At 42.9% G+C, this 21,484-nt stretch overlaps 1 protein-coding gene across 2 annotated transcripts in view; it reads left to right on the top strand.

The window, feature by feature from the left end:
- Window positions 1-21,484, top strand: part of ulk2 (unc-51 like autophagy activating kinase 2) — an 81,888-nt gene that overhangs the window by 7,983 nt on the left and 52,421 nt on the right. For both annotated transcript variants that reach the window (XM_086216147.1, XM_086216146.1), the window contains exons 2-4: window positions 7,817-7,909; window positions 8,088-8,129; window positions 20,417-20,449. In XM_086216147.1, coding sequence (XP_086072273.1) covers window positions 7,817-7,909; window positions 8,088-8,129; window positions 20,417-20,449 — 168 coding nt within the window. The remainder of the gene's footprint in view (window positions 1-7,816; window positions 7,910-8,087; window positions 8,130-20,416; window positions 20,450-21,484) is intronic.

Here is a 21,484-nt window from a genome sequence, read left to right as displayed (position 1 = left end):
ACCTGCACACACACGGCCCTCCATGGCACCTGGTTGCCCACCCCTGTTTTAGACAGTGATTTACATGTATTGAAAATCATAAAGTTTCAATTAATTTGAAAGCCTGATTCTTAGTTTGTCTCATCCAACCTGGAAAACAGTACAACCACTCTTATTTATTATTGTGTACCGCCCTCCTGGTCCTTACTCTGAATTCTTATCTGAATTCTCAGAGTTTATATCCAGCTTAGTTCTCAAATCAGATAAAGTCATTATTGTAGGTGACTTCAATATTCATGTGGATGTTGATAACGACAGTCTGGGTACTGCATTTCTTGAGTAGTACTCACACGAGATTAGTCCAGTTGCCATTTTTTAGGCTTTTTTGAGACTTACCATGACCTGGATGACTGAGAATATCCACAGATACATGCATTTCTCTCTCTTCTTGACACAATTGGTTTCCATCAGTCTGTTCATGAACCGACTCACCGCCACAACCACACCCTTGACCTCGTGCTAACATATGGAATTGAAGTTGAACATCTAGTTGTATTTCCAGAGAACGTGCTTTTATCAGACCATCAATTAATCACTTTTGAATTTATACTAATCAACTACACTCCACTCAGGAAAACAATGGTTTCCAGATTTTTATCTGATCAGGTTGTAGCTAGATTTAAGGAAGCGATTCCAGTGGTGCTTAATTCAGTGTCATGTCCCATTGTTACAGAGGAAAATGTTGTCAACCTTAGTCCCTCCCAAATTGATAATTTTACCGACAGTGCAACGGGCACCTTAGGATCAACTTTGGACTCATTTGCCCCACTAAAAACTAAATCTATAAAGCCAAGGAAACAAGCACCTTGGTACAATTCAGAAACCAGACAGCTTAAACAAAAAACCCAGAAGTTAGAGAGAATATGGCACTCCTCCAAACTGAAGGAGTCTCACATCATCTGGCAAGACAGCCTTAAAAGCTATAAGAAAGCCCTTCGTATAGTGAGAGCAGCCTACTACTTGACACTAATAGAGGAACACAAGAATAACCCCAGGTTCCTCTTCAGTACTGTAGCCAGACTGACAGAGAGCCACAGCTCTACTGAACCAAGCATTCCTGTTTCCCTGAGCAGCAAAGATTTCATGGACTTCTTTAATGACAACATTGTCCTTATTAGAGAGAAAATTCACCTCCTCCTGCCATCAGCTGACAACATGGCACCTATAGCCTCAGAAGCCTGAGAGGCTTCTGGAGGACCAGACGTACACTTTGACAGTTTTTCTACCGTTAGCCTTGAAAAGCTCAGTTCAATCATTTCCTCCTCTAAACCATCCACCTGTCTTCTAGACCCCATCCCAACCACGCTACTTAAGGACTCTCTACCCCTCGTTAGCACCTCCCTCTTAGATATGATCAATGTGTCGCTGTTATCTGGTTACGTTCCACAGTCCTTTAAAGTGGCAGTAATTAGATCCCTTCTCAAAAAAGCAACCCTGGATCCAGAAGTTTTGGCCAACTACAGACCAATATCAAATCTTCCTTTTCTCTCCAAAATTCTGGAGAAAGCTGTTGCTAAACAGCTGTGTGACTTTCTCCATAGCAACAGCCTATTAGAGGATTTCCAGTCAGGGTTCAGGATTCATCATAGCACAGAAACAGCACTAGTCAGAGTTAGCAATGACCCCCTACTATCATCAGATGAGGGACTGGTCTCTGTGCTGGTCTTATTAGATCTTAGTGCAGCTTTTGATACCATTGATCACAATATCCTTCTACGGAGACTGGAACATGTCATTGGCATTAGAGGAACTGCACTTAAGCAGTTCAGGTCATATTTACTAGGTCGATCTCAGGCTGTGTCAAGTGTTTTATTCTTTTTGCTGTTTTCCCCACACTTGAATGAGAGTTGTACCAATCAAGAACATCAGGCAGGAATGCACTCAAAACCAAACTGCTTTTTCTCGTTTTTATTTCTTCATTTTTTTTCTCAGAAGGAACAGCTCCTTTTTTTTCTTCTTTTTTTTCAGTGGTCGTGGCTGGTGAAGTAGTGGTCAAGGAGATGCTTGTATTTCGGTTCGGTTTCAGCTTCACTCTCAGTTTCAGGTGAAAAACCTTAAATGACAAACCACATGGTTACCATCTACAGACCCCGATTACCCACAAAGTGAATACTCCTAAAACCCTCAATAATCAATTTGACACAATTAATAATTCTCAAATCTTTAAATCATTACTTTACAACCTTACACACCAATTAATAAATACCCAATGGATAAACGACAAAACTTCCTCCAATCCCAGGACATGTTAAAAAAAAAACCATCACCAATCCCCCATAAGCAGCCATTGATCCAGCATTGTACAAACCCCGATGCAACAACCCACAACTGCCCATGCATCTCATTGCAACAACAGCGCAACAAGTTTCTAAAGGTCATGCAGAGAACAAAAGGGGTCCTTACCGGCTGTCCATTTAGTCCTTGACATAATACATGTTCTACAGCTCTGCGGGTGGAATGAAGACCTGCGTCTGCTCTGCCAGTGCCGTCCTTCGTCTCAACCTAAATTGTTTGAACCACATTTATAATTATCGGACTCGCTCCAGCTGAGCGCGCCAGGTGCGCTCTTGCTGCAGAGAACACAACCAAACTGGCCCCAATCAGGATTTTGACAGGCCGAACTAGTGCTGAAATCTTTATAAAAAAAATCCACTTTTGTCACCCACGTGAAGATAGGTGGGAAAATGCCCTAAAAACACCAATAATAAAATCCACCACCTTCTGAACAGGGCCTGGCCCGTCTCCTGCGCGTCAGGGGCCACCGCAGTCGCGCATCCGCTGTTCGCCGCAACAGTTTGTTCTTACTAATGACAAACCATCGGAAACCACTGCAGTCAGTTATGGTGTTCCACAAGTCTCTGTGCTTGGACCAATCCTCTTCACACTTTGTCTGCTTCCTCTCGGTCACATTATTAGGAAACACTCAATTAATTTTCACTGTTATGCTGACGACACACAGCTGTACTTATCAAGGCATCCACATGAAATAAATCAGCTGACTTAACTGGAGGCCTGTCTAAAGGAGATAAAAACTTGGATGACCCTTAATTTCCTTTTATTAAACTCCGATAAAACCGAAGTCATTGTCCTGGGCCCAAAACATCTTAGAGACACCCTATCTAATGAGATAGGTTCCCTGGAAGGAATTACCTTGGCCCCCAGCACGACCGTAAGGAAACTAGGAGTTCTCTTCGATCAGGATCTGTCCTTTAATGCCCACATTAAGCACATTTCTAGGACTGCTTTCTTTCATTTATGAAACATTGCTAAGATCAGACACATCCTGTCTCAAAAGGATGCAGAAAAACTAGTCCATGCCTTTGTCACTTCCAGGCTGGATTACCTCAATTCCCTCCTATCAGGCTGCACCAGTGGGTCCCTAGAGACTCTCCAGCTGGTCCAAAATGCTGCTGCCCGCGTGTTGACGAGAACTAGTAGAAGAGACCATGTCCCTCCTGTACTGGCCTCTCTGCATTGGCTCCCTATCAAATTCAGAATAGAATTAAAAATTCTCCTTCTAACATACAAAGTCCTCAACAGTCAGGCACCTTCATATTTGACAGAGCTCCTAGTCCCCTATTATCCAGCTGGAACCCTTCGCTCCCAGGATGCGGGGTTACTGGTGGTTCCTAGAGTTTCCAAAAATCGAATGGGAGCCAGAGCCTTCAGCTGTCAGGCTCCTCTCCTGTGGAACCGTCTCCCAGTTTCAGTCCGGGATGCAGGCACCATCTCGACCTTTAAGAGCAGACTTAAGACCTTCCTTTTTGATTAGGCTTATAGTTAGGACTGCTTAGGCTGGCCCTTCGAAATGCTGCTATAGGCTTAGGCTGCTGGGGGATCTCCCATGGTGCACTGGGCTTCTCTCTACTCCTCTCTGTCCTTCTATATTTGTCATACATAAATCATACTCATACATATTACTAACTCGTCTTCTTCTCCGGAGCCTTCGGGCTCCCCTCATCCCAGATCCCGGGTGCTGCTGGAGGAGGCTGCAGACCTGAAGAGGCTCAAGCTGCCACTCGTAGCTCCACCTGCTCACATCCCCGTCTGTCCATCAGTCTCTTCCTTTGCTCTCTCTCTTTATCTCTGTCCCACTCTTTCCTTCTGCACATCTGTCTTCCTCCATTATCTGTCTTTGTCTCTGCCCCGCTCTCCTGCTCGCTTTCCCCCCAACCGGTCAAAGCAGAAGGCCGTCCCCATTGAGCCTGGGTCTGCTTGATGTTCCTGCCTGTTAAAAGGAAGGTTTTCGTCACCGCTGTTGCAGGATGTGCTTGCTCATGGAGAATTGTTGGGTGTAAGGAGCGTGGTAATAGACCTGCTCTACCTGTAAAGTGTCATGAGATAACTTTTGTTGTGATTTGGCTCTATACAAATAAAATTTAATTGAATTGACTTAAAGATGATGTTTTGTAAAATGAAATGAAATGTATTCCACAATTATTTCTGGCAACAAATCCATAAGCCAAAGCAGAACCCTCACAGTATCCGATGCTAAAGCAGCTAATATAGGAAGCACTGAATCTTGTTTCGTATTTGTTTTGGAAAATTCCCACAGCACTAATTATAGCTGCCATGGCAATACTTCTAGACCACATTGCAGATAGAATTGTTCCAAACTGATATTTGGACGCTGAGTGTAGATTGCAGAGATCACCTGCGATACACAAAAAACATCAGGTATCATTAAACCTGTGTTGAAATCTGCTGTGTAGACTGATTGATGTGCAGAGTTTTACAGTGGAAGGCAATTATCACATTCATTGGTGAAATTATACATTTTCTCTGTGCTCAGTGAAAATCAGATTATAAAAGGCAGTTTTCCAGGCATGATGTGTAACATTACAAATCTTTTGGAAGCTGATCTGAGTTCAAAATCAAACAGTTATAATGTATGTCTGCATTGTCAGAAATTGTGAGCGTAGACTTAGATACTGGGAGACATCTTGTGTTCTGCAGTTAAAATTGTGGAATAAAAAAAAAGATTCGCGTTCCAGCAAGAAGGTTCCTGGTTCGAGCCCCGCCTCGGGCACAGGGTCTTTCTGTGTGGAGTTTGCATGTTCTCCCCGTGCCTGCGTGGGTTCTCCCCGGGTACTCCAGCTTCTTCCCACCGTCCACAGACATACAATTGGGGACTAGGCTAATTGGATACTCTAAATCACAGGTGTCAAACTAATCCAGTAAAGGGCCAGTGTGGCTGCAGGTTTTCATTCCAACTGAGCAAAAGCAACACCTGATTCAACTTAAATCAATCAAGCTGTGTCCACACAGCTCATTTGTTGGATCAGGTGTTGCTTTTGCTTGGTTGGAATGAAAACCTGCAGCCACACCGGCCCTTCACTGGATCAGTTTGACACCCCTGCTCTAAATTGACCGTAGTTGTCTGTCTATGTCTCTGTTTTTATAGCAGTTAATTTTAAGATCAAGATTTTGTTTAGAAAATGTGGAAAAATCTGATGAAGATATACTTTCAAATCTGAAACCTAACAATTTCAGGAGGACACAGACAGGGCAGCACAACTGGAACGCACACCACATTAACATGACCTATAGAGGTCCGTGTTTCAAGAGTTGGAAAATTCCATGCACAAGAATACACATATATGCAGAATTTGTACGTTTTACTTTTGAAGCTTAAGTAAACTCAGTATCTAATACCTATAGGTAGAATTTTAAATGGAGACTTTTTACCAGAGTTATGTTATATCCAAGAAATTCTTCTTTTACTTTTAAAGGAACGGTTTACTTCTTTCACTTCTGGGTGCATGAGGATTTGAAATTAAAATTGCCTTTCATAGAGGCCCAGGATATTTTCCTCAAACAATGACACTGAAAATCCATATGCTACTTGTGATTCCTTCCTGTGTTCACTGTGAGGGGTGGCACAGTGGTACAGTGGTCAGCACTGTTGCCTCACAGCAAGAAGTTTCTGGATTCAAGTCCTGGCTTGGGCACGGGATCTTTCTGTGTGGAGTTTGCATGTTCTCCCTGTGCCTGTGTGGGTTCTCTCTGAGGGTCCTCCGGCTTCCTTCCACAGTCCAAAGACATGCAAATGGGGCCTTAGCTAATTGGATACTCTAAATTTACCGTAGTTGGCTGTCTATGTCTGTTGGATTCCCTAGAGGGAGTACTGGGGAGTGCCCCCTCTGGGGATTTCTTTTTTCTGCTGGGGGACTTGAATGCTCACGTTGGCAATGACAGTGAGACCTGGAGAGGTGTGATCAGGAGGAACGGCCCCCCGATCTTAACCCGAGTGGTGCTTTGTTGTTGGACTTTTTTGCTAGTCACAGATTGTCCATAACGATAATCATGTTCAGGCATAAGGGTGTCCACATGTGCACATGGCATCAGGACACCCTGGGCTGCAGTTCAGTGATCGACTTCATTGTCATGTTGTTGGACTTGCATCTTGTCTTGGACACTTGGGTGAAGAGAGGGGTGGAGCTATCAACCGATCACCACCTGTTTGAGTTGGCTCTAATGGTGGTGGAGGACGCCAACCAGACCGGGCAGGCCCAAACGGATTGTGAGGGTCTGCTGGGAACGTCTGGCAGAGTCTGCTGTCAGAAGTAGTTTCAGCTCCCACCTACAGGAGAATTTCAACCATGTTCTGAGTGAGGCAGTGGACATTGGGTCTGAGTGGGCCATGTTCCATTGTCGAGGCGGCTGATTGGAGCTTTGGCCTAAGGTGGTCGGCACCTGTTGTGGTGGTAATCCCAGAACCTGTTGGTGAACACCTGCAGTGAGGGATACTGTCAAGCTAAAGAAGGAGTCCTTTTTGCCCATGGGAATGAAGAAGCAGTTAACAAGTATCTGCAGGCCAAGCAGTGTGCAGCTTTGGTGGTTGCCAAGGCAAAAATTCAGACATGGGAGGAGTTCGGCAGGGCCACAGAGAATGACTTCTGGATGGCTTTGAAGAGGTTTTGGACCACCATCCCCTGATCTGGAAAACCGTCCACCATCTCAGGAAGGGGAAGCAGTGTACTGTTAACACCGTGTATGGTGCGGGCAATGTGACTCGAGCTTTAAAGGCTCTAGAAAGGCTTTAAAGAACTCAAGAGCTCCTTAAAGTCATTCACTAGAGTGTCATGACTCTCAACTTTGCACAGTTTATTTGCATTTTTGTGAAACTTTACTCCTATATTTAGGGGTCCGCAAGGTCACTGCAAGGACATTGCGTCAACTCTGCATTCAGTTGTGATACAAATATCCCTGGGTTTGGACTTGTGAAGAGAAATGTAACTGGCAGCAATGAACTTGATGATAATTGTGTATTTTTTTGGTGAGGGCTTGAATGCACGGAAGGACGTTCAGTTATATAAAAATATGAGGCAGAGTTTCTCTTAAGTCTGCTCCTCATAAAATATAATTTGGACAAACAACTGTAACTTGGATTGTCAGAGGCATACAACCATAGGGCATGGTCATACTGTACATTTTGTAAGGCAGCAATGTATAGTTTAACAGGGGAGTAGTGGGTCCTGAAGTTGTGTGTCACTGATGGACTGAGGAAGTAGTTGTCTTTATTGTCATTGAACATTGTTTTTTTTGTCCTCTGCATTTAACCCATCCAAATTTTTCTGCAAGTGCCTTGGGGGAGTCTAAAAGTTTTGATAGACAGGTTTGCACAATGTAGGTTTGAATATTTCCATTAGATTTAATGATGGTGAAAAATATTGATTATGGGATTAAGTTGATGTCAGATTAAACTCTTGTACTAAATTAATATATTAATTATAATAGTTTATTTTCTCTCCATCCTATTATTTTTGTTGTTTAGAAGACAGATTGGGAGGTGGCTATCAAGAGCATCAATAAGAAGAACTTGTCCAAGTCACAGGTTCTTCTTGGCAAAGAGATAAAAATCCTGAAGGTGAGCATGACTATTTTTTTCTTCGTCTGTCATGCCCCCTGTGAGAAACTGCACCTTGACTTTCCTCATTGAAATGCTTACCTATTAGCTCTTGTAGCCTCGTAAATGTTTCTTCCAGTGCATCGTATTTTAAAGTGCCTTCAAATCTGTCTTCTGTTTCTCCTCTGCTTTTACTTAGGAGCTTCAGCATGAAAATATTGTGGCACTTTACGATGTCCAGGTAAGTTCCATCACATATCAGACCACTGCTGTTACCACTCAGCTAAAGGTTCAGAGTTGCTAGTGAGGGGTAGATTACAAAGGCCAATTCTGCCTGAAAGACCACTGGCCTGCATATTAAAGAGTTTTATCAATTTACACAAGCCTAATGTGAAGAGTGTCCCTGCAAATTCTGGATTAGCTGATATCTGCTTCAGTTTCATGTGCGGCTCTGTGTCCATTTTACTTTGGTTTGTGGTCTGTATTGTGGCAAGTGAGGGGACACTTTTCTTGCACAGAAATGTTGATTTGAACTGTTGATCATTTAGCACCCTCATGTGTCATGTCTTTGGCTAATGGCAGACATGGCTGCTCTTTGATAGTGTATACTGGTTTACTGGTTCGCTATGTGGAGGCTGGCCAAACTACAATGCTTCCTGTGCTTTATGAATAGAATAGAATTCAACTTTATTTTTGGTTATTATTGTTGGCTTTATTGGTTTAAAGCAAATAAATAGACTAGCCTTTAGTCAACAGCTTATTTGATCGGCTCACTTGACAACAATCCAAATTTGAAAAGTGAAGCTTGGTGGTTCCTTTACTACGAAACAATATTTTAGATTTTTTCTTGTAACTAAGTTCAGTCCCTGAGAGTATCAGATTTTTTTGTCACAATTTTAGTTAGTTTTAGTTTTAGTTTTAATTAGTTTATATAGTACCCTTTTCTGACTGAATTTATTTCCTACAATGGCCCTAATATGCCATCTTCTCCTTAGAGAAAAATGTAGGGTGTGTGTTTTGCTCTATACTGTCTGGCACTTAAAGCAAGATGAGCTGATTATTAAGTTAACTCTAACTTACTAAACCTATTAATATTATCACATAAACATGGGACATCAGCTATTTGGGTATTACCCATAATCATAAACGAAATGTTGCGATGAACAACATCTGTCAATTGAGCAAGAAATCTTTGTATGTTTGTATTCCTGTCTCTGTGTTGATTAATTCAAATGTTCACCCAATCAACAAACTTTGTGTGTGCATTGCTGGTTGCTCAAGGAAGTGCAATGCACATTTTGAAGTCTGAGACCTGAGGGTCTAGGGCAGGGGTGTCCAAACTACGGCCCGCGGGCCAACTGCGGCCTGTGGTCTGATTTTAATTGGCCCACAGCATATTCTAAAAATATAATGGAATATGCCCCACACATGGAACTTGACTTCAACCTCTTAAGCAGCACTTTACCAGTGCCGGCACAGCGCGTAAACAACAGATTTTAGCGGCAACAATGTATCCAATCATATTATACCTCATTCGAAACCTGGTGGTGTAATGATCAAGAAACACCCAATCACAATGAATAAAGTTACTTGTAGCCGGAGTTGAGTTACAATGTTGCTAGGCAGCCGGCAAGCAATTCCCACATACTAACTTCGTGCTCTCATCGTCATCACCGTAAGACTCCTAAGAAGTAGAATTTACAGTATTCCCTGATGCATTCTTTATTTTCAGTGTGTTCACTGAAGTGCTAGCATTGCTCCGCTGTCACAGTCACCTAGCTAGTCCCCCCCTCTCTCGTCCTAGTACAGCAGCCAGTATTACTTTGATCTCCGCGACACTCCTTCTCAGTCACGGTGATGGTCTGCTGAACACATCAATAGACTGAGCCAATCAGTGCCTGGGTTGTTGAGCCGCAGGCCCAATCAGACCCCAGTTTACAAAGCGGACCATGCATCACTTGATTGACACTTGACACCAGCCTATGAGATTATTTCCGAATATAAAGTAGATATTCTTTTAGCCAATAAACAGACGAAAAAAACGGTACAGGGCATGAGGGTATCAGGTTTCATGGGCAAAAACAGGAGGCTTGCGCACCGGCGTTGCGTAAAGTTAGCTTGGCTGCGTAAAGCAGCGCTTTAGTTGTTGAACCCGGTGAACGCGGCAGAGCGAGAGAAAAGATGGCCAGTAAGTGATTTTTCGCCAGAGCAAGAGGCTGAAATGGTGCTTCAGCTGTCTGCTTCAGACATTCGGACACCTGCGGTTGACCAGGCAGACATCGAGCAGTGTTTGCAGGAGTGGACCCAGACTTGGAGCTATGAGTGACCGATCCAGTTGTTCCAGATGCGTGTTCATGGACAAACAATAAATAATAGGCTGTGCTATGTTTTAAATGCTGTTGCTTACTTGTCTTTACGTCTGCCGGCCAGTCAGCAGCCTGATTTGCATGAGGAATGTGTGAATTAGCTGCGTCAGGGGGGGGAGGGTCAATTTATTAATAATTCATATGTTAACAACCCTTATCTAATAAATTCGTACTCATTAATTAAAGTCGATAACATATTCTAACTAACGTTAGTTGGTGTGCTAATAAGCCCAATAACCTATATATATAACATATATACATAACAAGTCTGAAATATCCTCATCCCCTTACCCCCCTTTTCTTCAGTGCTGTGAAGGGGATCATCATACTGACTAAGGAGCAATCTGAGCCTGTTTTGAGAATGAGCTGCCAACCCTTTTTGAAAGAAAATAAATGAAAAAAACATTGTGGAAAGCTGTTTTTTTTTCTTTTCTTCAAGCATATTCAATTATCAAGCATAATTAACCTACAATTGATTGATTTTGCTAACTTTAATACACTATCACCTCTAGTGTGTGGTTTGTATATTTTCTTGTATGTGGACCTCAGTGAAAAAAGTTTGGACACCCCTGGTCTAGGGTCTGAGATGATGGTCAGGATGACTGAGATGAGAAATGACAAAAAGGGTTGTTGTGTGTGTATAATCAGAGCATTCAGAGATGGAAATTGACAGAACTTTGATTTGTTTTGATGTGTGAGCCAATCCTCACAAAAAAGTCTTGCAGCTCTAAAGAAGAGTTGTTCCTCATTTATCAAATGAGTGTATGACAGGAAATGGGCTTACGTTTGGCATTCAGTAGTTTCCACACAAATCCTCGCATCAGATCTTGATCAGATCTAATTTCATTTCAAGTCTAGGATCATGTTTACACATTTTCAAGATAGTGTGACATAGTGTAGCACAGTAATTCTGGCAGGTTGTGCTGAACATGATCTTTGATGTTCTGATGTGCACTGTAGCGCATCAGTGTCTCCCTTGCCACTTTTTGAAGAATATAAGTGCAGCTGCATCTGCATATTTTATTGACAAGCTCTGACAGCAGTGATTTTACACAAGGTATTCAGGCAGGACTAATACCCCTTTCACACTGAAAAACGTAACCCGCGTTTGCTCGGCATTAGGGTATTAGGGCATTATTCAAGCTTCCAAAAAACCCAGGTCTGAACTCCCCCTGTGAAGGCTGTGTGCTTGTGTTTTTCTCTCTCATACGTCATCGCGCTGACAACGTCATCATTACACATAAATGTGCACTGGAACACTGAGAGGGAAACAACCGACAACATGGACGTTGTTGAGTCGAACGTTTGCGTTGTCGTTCACGGGACATCAACAGGAGGACTGATCTTATGGCAGAGGCCAAAACTTTGAGAGATGAGTGAGCAGCTCTCAGCCCAGCCCAAGTTGTTTTCATTTATTTATTTTTTCCACGATGACAGCTTGATGGTTGACACAGTGGCAAAATCAGGATGCGACAGGAAGGTCGCATGAAACCTGAGACGACGCGGGTTGCCCTTTTCACTGCAGGCGAGCTGTGCCGAGCCGCTAAACTCTCGGGTCGCTTGGCAAGTCGGTTGACTCTGCATTTCCACCCTTTCAGAGTGCCGAAAAACCCGCATTGACCCGCGTTTTTGGTGCAGTGTGAAAGGGGCTTAATGCAGATGAGGACTGAAAAGAAAACATGGGCAACAGCACATGTTGTCATATCCTTTATGGAGGGGTGTGACTATAGGCGTTTTCACACTGGCCACTGAGCCGCTAATTCGCCCGTCTTTATTGCAGCTCGGTCCGAGGTTTCAGAGTGTGGCAGTTTTAGCCTGACAATATTCCTCCTCTGAGGGTACGCTGATTGCCGTCTCCTTTGCTATGTGTAAATCCAAGCCGTCAGTGGGCCGGCTTGGTGTGAGGTGGGCGGAGGTGTCGATGATGACGCAAACTCATACACATAACGCTTGCCCGTTCTCCCGCATTGTCACTTCTGCAAGATGAGCACCTGGGGAGCCGCTGACATCAGGGCGCTTTTAACCATCACTGCCGAGAGGACTGTGGATAACCAACTCACGGGGAAGATGAAGGATGGCTTATTGTATGAAAAGGTCTCGGAGGAGCTTGGTTGATGTAGCTATCGCTGATGAGTAAACCAGCAAATTGAAAACCTTATGAAAAAAGTATCACCAGGTCTGTGACCACAACAGCAGCAGAGGGAGGTTGGACTGGGAACACTATAAGGTTTGCCAGACTGTTATAGGGCTGAATATTCTCCCAACATATTTTGTACGTCACTGTTCATGCACAACTTTGTGCTGCACATCACGTCACATGTATACGCCCACCCAAGTGGCAGCTTTTTGGAAAGAGGAATATTACGCCTCCATTCCACACAGACAAGATGGCAAATTCCCGCCATCGGGCTGCAAATTTGGTGCATTCTGTGTTTAAAAAGGGCTTGTGGCAGCAACGGGAAGCAGGGTGGCACCAATTTGATCATTATATGTGTATATACTACCAGTCAAAAGTTTGGACACACCTTCTCATTTAATGTTTTCTCTATTTTCATGACTATTTACATTGTAGATTCTCACTGACTGGAGACAAGGTCATTCCACCTCTCTGCAGGTCATACACTAGTTCCCCCCGTGTGGTTCTGGGATTTTTGCTCACCATTCTTGTGATCATTTTGACCCCATGGGATGAGATCTTGCGTGGAGTCCCAGATCGAGGGAGCTCATCAGTGATCTTGTATGTCTTATATTTTCTAATAATTGCTCTCACAGTTGATTTCTTCTGCATTTTTAAAAATTACTTTGCTTTATTTAAGAGCAATGGTACTATACATCCTACCGCCACATGCTGCTGCAGCGGATGCCGCCATTGTTGTTTTGATCTGCGGTGGTTGCTAGTGCATGCAACTCTTTCTCATCTCCCCCTTATATATTTGCGGCATTACAAAACACTCGCGTTTCTTTGCCGATGAATTATCGATGTGTCTGTCTGTGTCTATGTCTGTCTGTCTGTCTCTCTCTCTATCAGGCAACACTCTTTCCAGTGAACTTTGGTATGTAAGCTACTCTCTTGTCTAACCATCTGTATTTCACCGTTGCATATTCCTTGCTAAGTGGAGTTTTGAGTGTATCCTGGGATGTGCCTGATATGTGCTGCAGCAAACCAAATCATTAATTAAGGCTGCAAGCAGCGTTGTAAGGCCCTGAGCCTCCTTGCGCCTGCAGCTGGGTAGCACATATTTCCCCGAATCCAATGGTATATGTATGAAAGCGGTAGGACTTGTAGTTTAGGAGATAGAAGCCTCAGTGTGATGTAAAGTGTGAGTACAGAGCTGAGAGCTGTGCCTTGAGCCCCTTCCCCGCTGCTGTCTGCCACCTATGTGAGAGTGAGTTTTAGTGTGAAAAACAGTCACAACTCGCTCAACGTTGGTCAAAATTGGAATGTAATATCGTATTTTTGTAGGGATTTTTGCCTGGAATTCAGTGTTGTGTTTTTTGAAGGTGTGGAAGTTATATTTTAGACGTGAGAAGCCTGTGTTTTAGAGTATGTACCATGAGGGGAGACAGCCTCCCCATTGGTTTCATTTGTATGTTGAGAAAAATGTCCCGGACTTTGAGGGCTTACAAAATTCAAACTGTGTGAGTTTTATAAAAACGTTTAACAACTTTTGATCCTTATAGTGTCCTGAGTCATGTATTACATTTTTGAAGCGATACCATTAATGCCCTAGGAGGAGATAGCATTTGTTGGGGGTGTGTAAATGTCCTCATTTTGACAGTTTTGTCCATTTTGTGGATTTCCTGTTGGATTTAGGTTAGCGGTGTATGATTTGTGTGTGTTGATGAGACGAATAAATCTGTGTTGGTCCCATGTGTGTATGACATTCCTAGAGGCATTTATGGGCAGAAACACGTTTTCATCTTCCTAGGTGGCGCTATTTAGTTTTTTTGATAATCAATTTTTCTGGCAGACTGTATGTGTGTGCAAAATTTGGTGACTTTTCGAGCATGTTGAGGGGGTCAGTTTCAGAATGAGTGTTTTGAGTGTGTCGAGCAAACATAATAGGGTCTTCGTCCCAGAGTACCTCAGGGCTCAGGCCTGAATTAGAATGGATGACAATCAGGACTACCTCGGGCAACCACGGCGCAACTGGCATGCAACAGACAAATCCAGTGCAGGGCTCCAGACTAACTTTTTCACATGTAGCACTGGTGCCACCTACCTTTTCAATTGGTAGCGCCACCTTTTTCTTTGTATAGCGTGGTATTAATACATGACCTTATCATGATGATAGTTGTGTTAATTTGCACAGCATAGTTTTGCCTTGATGTAAAGACTGACAAAGACCCAAACTTGATATTTGCAAAATATTTTAATGTGCAATTTCATTTCTACAACTTTTTACTGCTGCATAGACAACATTCTTAACATAACTGACTGTGCATCATTTATTCAATTCAACTTAAAGTGATGCCAACATTAATTCACAGGTGTAACTCATAAACTTACAGAGCATTGTCTTTTTTTTTTGTATAACTTTTTACTGCTGCATAGACGTGACAAATTGTGTTCTGCCTGCAACACATGGGCCACATTTCCTGCAATCACTGACTCACACACCATGGCTTGTCCCTCATATCGTAATCACGGGAACTGCGCCAGCCATTTTGGCTGAAAAGCGTACTTTTTCCTTTTCCCTGCCGTTGCTTTCGCCAACCCATCACTGTCGTCACTCTCGAAATTGAAGATTCTTGTCGGTTCTTCTCCACCTTCCTCATCGCCTAACCCACCTCCAGCTACCTCATTTGTCTCCTCTGCAACATTTCTTTTCTCAAAAAAATCCAGAAGAGACCGCTTCACGTGTGCTGCTATGCTGCTTGTTTTGTTTTTTTGTTTTTTTGTTTTTTTTTTTCGCGGGGTTGATGAGTGAGCACATAGAGTGTACATTAGGTGCACGTGATCAGACCAGTGCAGACAGACTGGCAGAGAGAGAGGGAGAGGGGATTCAATGGACTGAGCCAGAAAGTAATATTGTATCATCAACCACAACAACCATTAATGCACTAACACAGCTGCCCGTGCCTCAGGGCTGAGGCAGGGAGGTTTTTTTTAAAAAATTTATTCTCCTCCACAAGTCACGCTGGTGCCACCTCGTTAAATTTTAACTTACATCTTAAAGAAATTAGGTCGCATATGCAACCTTATAGGTATCACTCTGGAGCCCTGATCCAGTGTAAGTCTTCGTGGTTGTCCTATCAGTTATTGGGTTTCCACCAGAAGCTCCACGGCACATAACAGGCATGTCCTGGCAGTGGCTTGGCACTCTGTTCCATCGAGAATACACGGCCTAGAACCTGGCAGCTAACTACCTTGTCTCCTGTTGTTGATCTTTGGCCGAATGAGACAGACAGTCAAAAGGATCAGGAAAATGGTCATTAGGCCTCCTAAAGGATTCCAACAATACGATTTCCAGTCTGTCGGCCAATCAGAATCTCTGAATTATTCTTCCACTGTTTCCCTGATACTTTTGACGTAATGCTATTAATGACTTTCATGGTTGTAGAGATAATGATAGATTACAGTTACTGCCCTATCCTTCATCCTTTTATTTCCTTAATTACATAGTTCTATTATCCGTATTCGCAAATGCATATTACTTGAAGGAAGAAAGGTATGTTTTTGCACCATGGCTCTTGTAAAACATTTTTTGGCTAAGTGGCTCCTGACAAGCCCACAGTTGGATACTACTTCATAAGCTGGGGCAACATCATACGAATTTTCTTTGGCTCTGTGTAAAAACAGGCAGTACCAAATTGTGTAGTTGCCTCACCTGGAAAAAAATAAACATCCTCATCTACGAGCCACAATTTTGCAAAAATGAAAATTCAAATCCAGTTCCAATATCCAATTATAATCCAAATTAAAGCTGCAAGCAGCGTAATTAGGGCCTGACCCCAGCGCGGCCCTAACAACGCTGCTTGCAGCTTTAATTATAACTCTCGCTTGCATGACATAAGCATGCCGGGTTTCCACAAATGCCAAACCTACCCGTCCTCTCATGCATTTCACCTCCCTCCTCTCCAGTTTGGTTGCTCCCATCCCCCATACTGTTATGTCACTTTGCATGCCTGGAGTTTAGAGTGTTACGAAATAATTGAATGGCAATCCAGACAGTTTTTTTTTTTTCATATATATATATGACTGTTGGCAGCCATGTTTTTTGTTTGTTTGTTTTGTTTTTGTGTACTATTTCACAGTAAAAATTTCCATGTCTGACTGTCACCAGCTTTCAGAGCTTAACAGAATAAGGTTGTTCAATTTTTCTCACAGTCACCACATTTAAAGTGTTACAAGAGTGTGGCAAGGTTATGACAAGGGTTTTTTGGTATCATGTTTGTTTTGGAATACCTTGTGCTGGAAGCGAAGACTTTGGAGTCCAGCAATCTACTGGTCATGACACAAATCCACACATGCAACACAAGGCACATAACAGCCATCAGGGTCCATAGACTAAATTTCAAATGCTGCAAATGTGTTTTAGTGGCTTGTAGAAAACTTTGATCTCTGTAAATGGTTTCCTTAGTCATCATTTTTAGTGTGAGCTGCTACTCTCTCTAGGTCCTCACAAACAGCAGCTACTCTATGTGCTTCTTTAACCACCCGCCTCTTGAGATGAATCTAATTTAATTGCAGTGATGCAACAAACAAAACTGAGGCAACTGTGTTTCTTCATACTGCTGCTGTTGTTGAACAGGCTCCAGTCTCTGGTGTTCATTAGTTTCCTCTGATGTCTTACCTTTGGCCCCTGTTTGTTTGTGTGCATGTATAATACATATACAGCATATACAGCACATGCGCGCATGCATATGTATGGTCAGAGTATGAAATTAAGAAAATATTTTGGGGGCAATTTTGGCCCCACAGTCTAAAAACATGGGAGCATTTTCAAAATGATTGGGGGCCATGAAAAACAAATTGTAGTTAGAGCTTGGTTATTTTTAGGGCCCAACCGATTGAATGGCTGGCCAATTTAATCAGATGATTATGGCTATTAGAGCATAATTGGTAATTGGCCTAAAGTTGGCTGATTGACGCAGATTTTAACAGGTCATTTTCGATAATGAAATGCTGTTAATATGGTGTTTTTTTCATAAAAAAAAGGATACACAAGGACAAATTATGTCCTTGTGTATCCTGTAGAGGGCGCTCTGACTCCTCATGTCACACTCCACAGCAACCTCACACAGTGAGTGAAGTAGTGTACAGAACTGAAAAGCCAACAGTGCATGCATACTAAAACCGAGCAGTTTGCCTCAATGGTAAGTATATAGTAACTAGTTTGTGAAATAAAAAAAATAACTTCAACAAGCTAAAGAAAGTTAGGATTACCTAGCTTAAATATTAGCTACCTTGCTTAAGTATTTAACAGAGTCAGTTGTTGGAGGGTAATACAGTAATGTTATAGTACGTCAAGTAATGTTATGCTTACTCAGGCAGATGCATGCTACCAGACTAGAAATGACCGAAGCAAATAAGGATAATGCTTCATCACTGTGGGCCAGTTGAGGAAGAACTGTGACTGTTTCACTTGGTGGGTAGGTAGTTTAACTGGCTTAACCAAGTCTGTGTGTGAGAGGCAGGGGTGTGCACCCTCTTATTCATGTAATCAGCCCAACTTTGTTAATAACACCTGGAGAATAATGAGTTTTTGGCAAACACTTAAGGACAATTCTTGACCCCCAGAACGTGGGTTTTGGAGGCATTTCTGGTTAAATTGGGGGCCTAATGGCCCATGGCCCTTGCTAATTATGGACTCTGTGTATGATGCTCTGCTTTTCCTGTATTGTATTGACTACAAACTGTTGGATGGACAAATCATGACAGAGCTCACACTTGGAGCCTACATTAGAGCTCACATAGCACGTGCCAAGGTGATATCCAGCGCATTAAACATTTCAAAGGAATGAGTTGAGGCCCAACTGACTGCCTAACATATATCTTGGGTAGAGATGCCCCTAAACAAGGCCCATCTTTGCAATCCTCTTTGTGGAGTGAGCATGCATACCAACCAGGAGTTGAAGCTCCTTGCTGCCACAGGCAAAGGAGATTGCTGCCATTATCCAATAAGAAAGCCACTGCTTTATGACAGGCTTCCCAGTGTGAGGTTTTGCCCATGACTTAAATAGCTGATCAGTCTCCCTAAACCCTCATGTACCATCCACATAGTTGCATAATACATGCATTGTGCACATTGTGTGAAACATTTCATGCTTCGGACAGTAGAAGAGAGGGGGGTAGATCACTGCTCGGCTGAGGAAAAGACACACCAAATTAGGTGTCTTTCATTCAAAAGCGTGCCAAAGTTGGCCATAGCAAACCCCTGCTGCAAACTCCCAGAGGCAAAATGAAGACAGCCATCGTGCACAGAGAGAGCATGAACATTGGTGGCCCTTTTAATAGATGCAAGAACTAACAAGAGAGCCATCTTAAGTGAAAGCATTTTCAGTTCTGCACAGTCTAAAGGCTCCAAGGTGTGCTGAGACTATTCGTTTAAAACAGTTGACAAATTCCATGTTGGGGAAAAGTTGTTTTAGCACAGGTCACGAATGATGAGCCTCATTCATAAAGTGGCTGGCAAGTGGATGTTGTCCCACCTTACCATCAAATCCAGCATGGCATGCTGCAGTAGTAGCCACAGGGAAGAGATCAAGTCGATGAGGCCCTAGCAATAGTGAATTAGAGCATATACCCTCTGTCTATTGTTCTGGAAACCTATGGTGAAGTTCAACATTCACCCACCTTCTTTGTTTGCAGAAAGAGGCAAAACCACACAAGACTCCATTGGTGGAGGTGCACTGGTGCCCCCCTCTGGTGAAATGGCATGACAGACCCCCAATAGGCCTTTGCCGAAAGGAGGAATCCTGATCACATTTGGGGGGGTTTGGTTGAATGAGTGTTGGGTGCAGTGTGGCTGGCTTGCCAGCACCTCTTATGTTATGTTATCTTATGCGACTCTTCTTCTGCCACTAGATGGCAATACCTGTGACCAAATCACAACTGAAGCACTTTGGCGCTTACTATGGGTTTTTCCTTAAGTCTGAATTCTTGCTTGTGTTGTACGTCGCTTTGGACAAAAGCGTTGGCTAAATGAAATTGTAGAATTGTAGATGCAGCTGGCACAATTGCCAGCCAATGGGGTTGGCATAATATTGGACATCTGAGGACTATGCAGTTGGTGCACCATATGAAGATAATGTTTGAGAGAAAGCCACTCAGGCTCTCTATTTTACATATTATAATGCACACTGCAGCAAGATAGGTGACAAGCTGGCACCCCAAATATAGCAAGTGAGAGACAAGAGGCCCATAAAATATTCTGATGCTATTGTTGAATGCAGTGTTGTTTGTCAAATATCTGGTATATCTTTTCTCTGTCTGCAGGAGTTTTCTCACTTGCTGTTTCTGAGGTTCATGTTGATATAAAAAGACATGCTGATGTCGGATGCACAGACTACTGATTAGTTTATACACATGTAGACTTGCAGGCAGGAGCTAAAGCATTATATACCATTAGCTAACAAGTAGAGGTTAAAGCATGAAGGAGCTGAGTTGTTTATAGTCGCGGACAAATATGTACTCGATAAAAAGCCTCAGGAAAATGTTTTGTTAGATGAGGGCATTAACATTATTGTGTGGACACAGCCAGTGGAGAGGTGATATTCATTGTTTAATCTGTGTTCACCGTCAGCTTTAATGTTACTGGTTGCTGCTCTGTTGTCTTAACTGTCCTGTTTCATGTCCCCTCATAAAACTCTTCAAATCTCTACTAAACAAACTGCTAAACTGTATCTTGCCCCTTTCATTGCGGGCATTAAGGGTGTCAGCAGTTTTTGGATGTTTCCCCTGTACGCAAGCCTCTTTCATAGTAAATCTCCTATAGTGCTCTAATTTGGAAAAGTCAAACTGCTACTAAATGTGTTACAGATGTTTGACGTGCATTAAGTCTGCTGTCACGGTCAAAAAACAAGGTGTCAAGACAAGTAACGGATCATCAAATGACCGATCCCTACAAAAAATATACACCATCATAACATATAGAGCTGGTTTTATGCACTACATATATATTTCAATGACTGTTTTTCTCTGTTTTTTCTCTCTCAGGAAACACCCAACTCAGTTTTCCTAGTCATGGAGGTAAGAAAAGACATTTTTCAATGATTAAGTGGAACTGATATTCTCTGATGAGTTGTCATACATGTTGGATAAAGTTTTTTTTTTTAAGTTTAACTAGTGCTGGATTTTTTTTAGATGGATCCAGATTCTAATATTAAGGAGTTGACAAAGTTCAACATTCAGTAAAAGTCCAACAATTGGTTCATTTACACTATGGTATTGCATTTGTCATATTTATTATAGTCATATTGTCATTATTGTCATATTTGTTTTATTTTGACATGTACATTTAATGAACAATTAATTGTCATAGACATAGTGTCAACACTTATATGTCATAAAACAATCCAACATGCGGCAAACTGATCATATACAGTCCCTTCAATTGCAGTTATGCAGAAAATTGAAATACTCAAGTAATCCAATTGTCGTCGTCGTCCTCTGCTTTATCCGGTGGGTCCGGGTCGCGGGGGCAGCAGCCTCAGAAAGGAAGCCCAGACTGTCCTCTCCCCAGCCACTTCCACCAGCTCTTCCAGGGGAATCCCGAGGCGTTCCCAGGCCAGCCGAGAGATATAATCCCTCCAGCGTGTCCTGGGTCGGCCTCGAGGCCTCCTCCCGGTTGGGTATGCGAGGCATCCTCACCAGATGCCCGAACCACCTCAACTGACTCCTCTCGACATGGAGGAGCAGCAGTTGTACTCTGAGCCCCTCCCGAATGACTGAGCTTCTCACCCTATCTCTAAGGGAGAGCCCAGCCACCCTGTGGAGGAAACTCATTTTGGCTGCTTGTATTCGCAATCTCGTTCTTTCGGTCATTACCCAAAGCTCATGACCATAGGTGAGGGTTGGTAGATTGACTGGTAAATCGAGAGCCTCGCCTTTTGGTTAAGCTCCCTCTTCACCACAACGGACTGTTTTAGCACCCGCATCACTGTGGATGCCACCCCAATCCGCCTGTCAATCTCCCGCTCCATCCTACCCTCACTCGTGAACAAGAACCCGAGATACTTAAACTCCTCCACCTGAGGTAGGACCTATCCCCCGACCTGGAGTAGG

Source organism: Aulostomus chinensis, chromosome 10, assembly GCF_037954235.1.
Source record: "Aulostomus chinensis isolate RoL2024-O1b breed Wild chromosome 10, RoL_Achi_v1.0, whole genome shotgun sequence".
Classification (NCBI taxonomy): domain Eukaryota; kingdom Metazoa; phylum Chordata; class Actinopteri; order Syngnathiformes; family Aulostomidae; genus Aulostomus; species Aulostomus chinensis.
The sequence above is the reverse complement of the archived record's forward strand: the minus strand, read 5'-3'. Positions and strand labels throughout refer to the sequence as shown.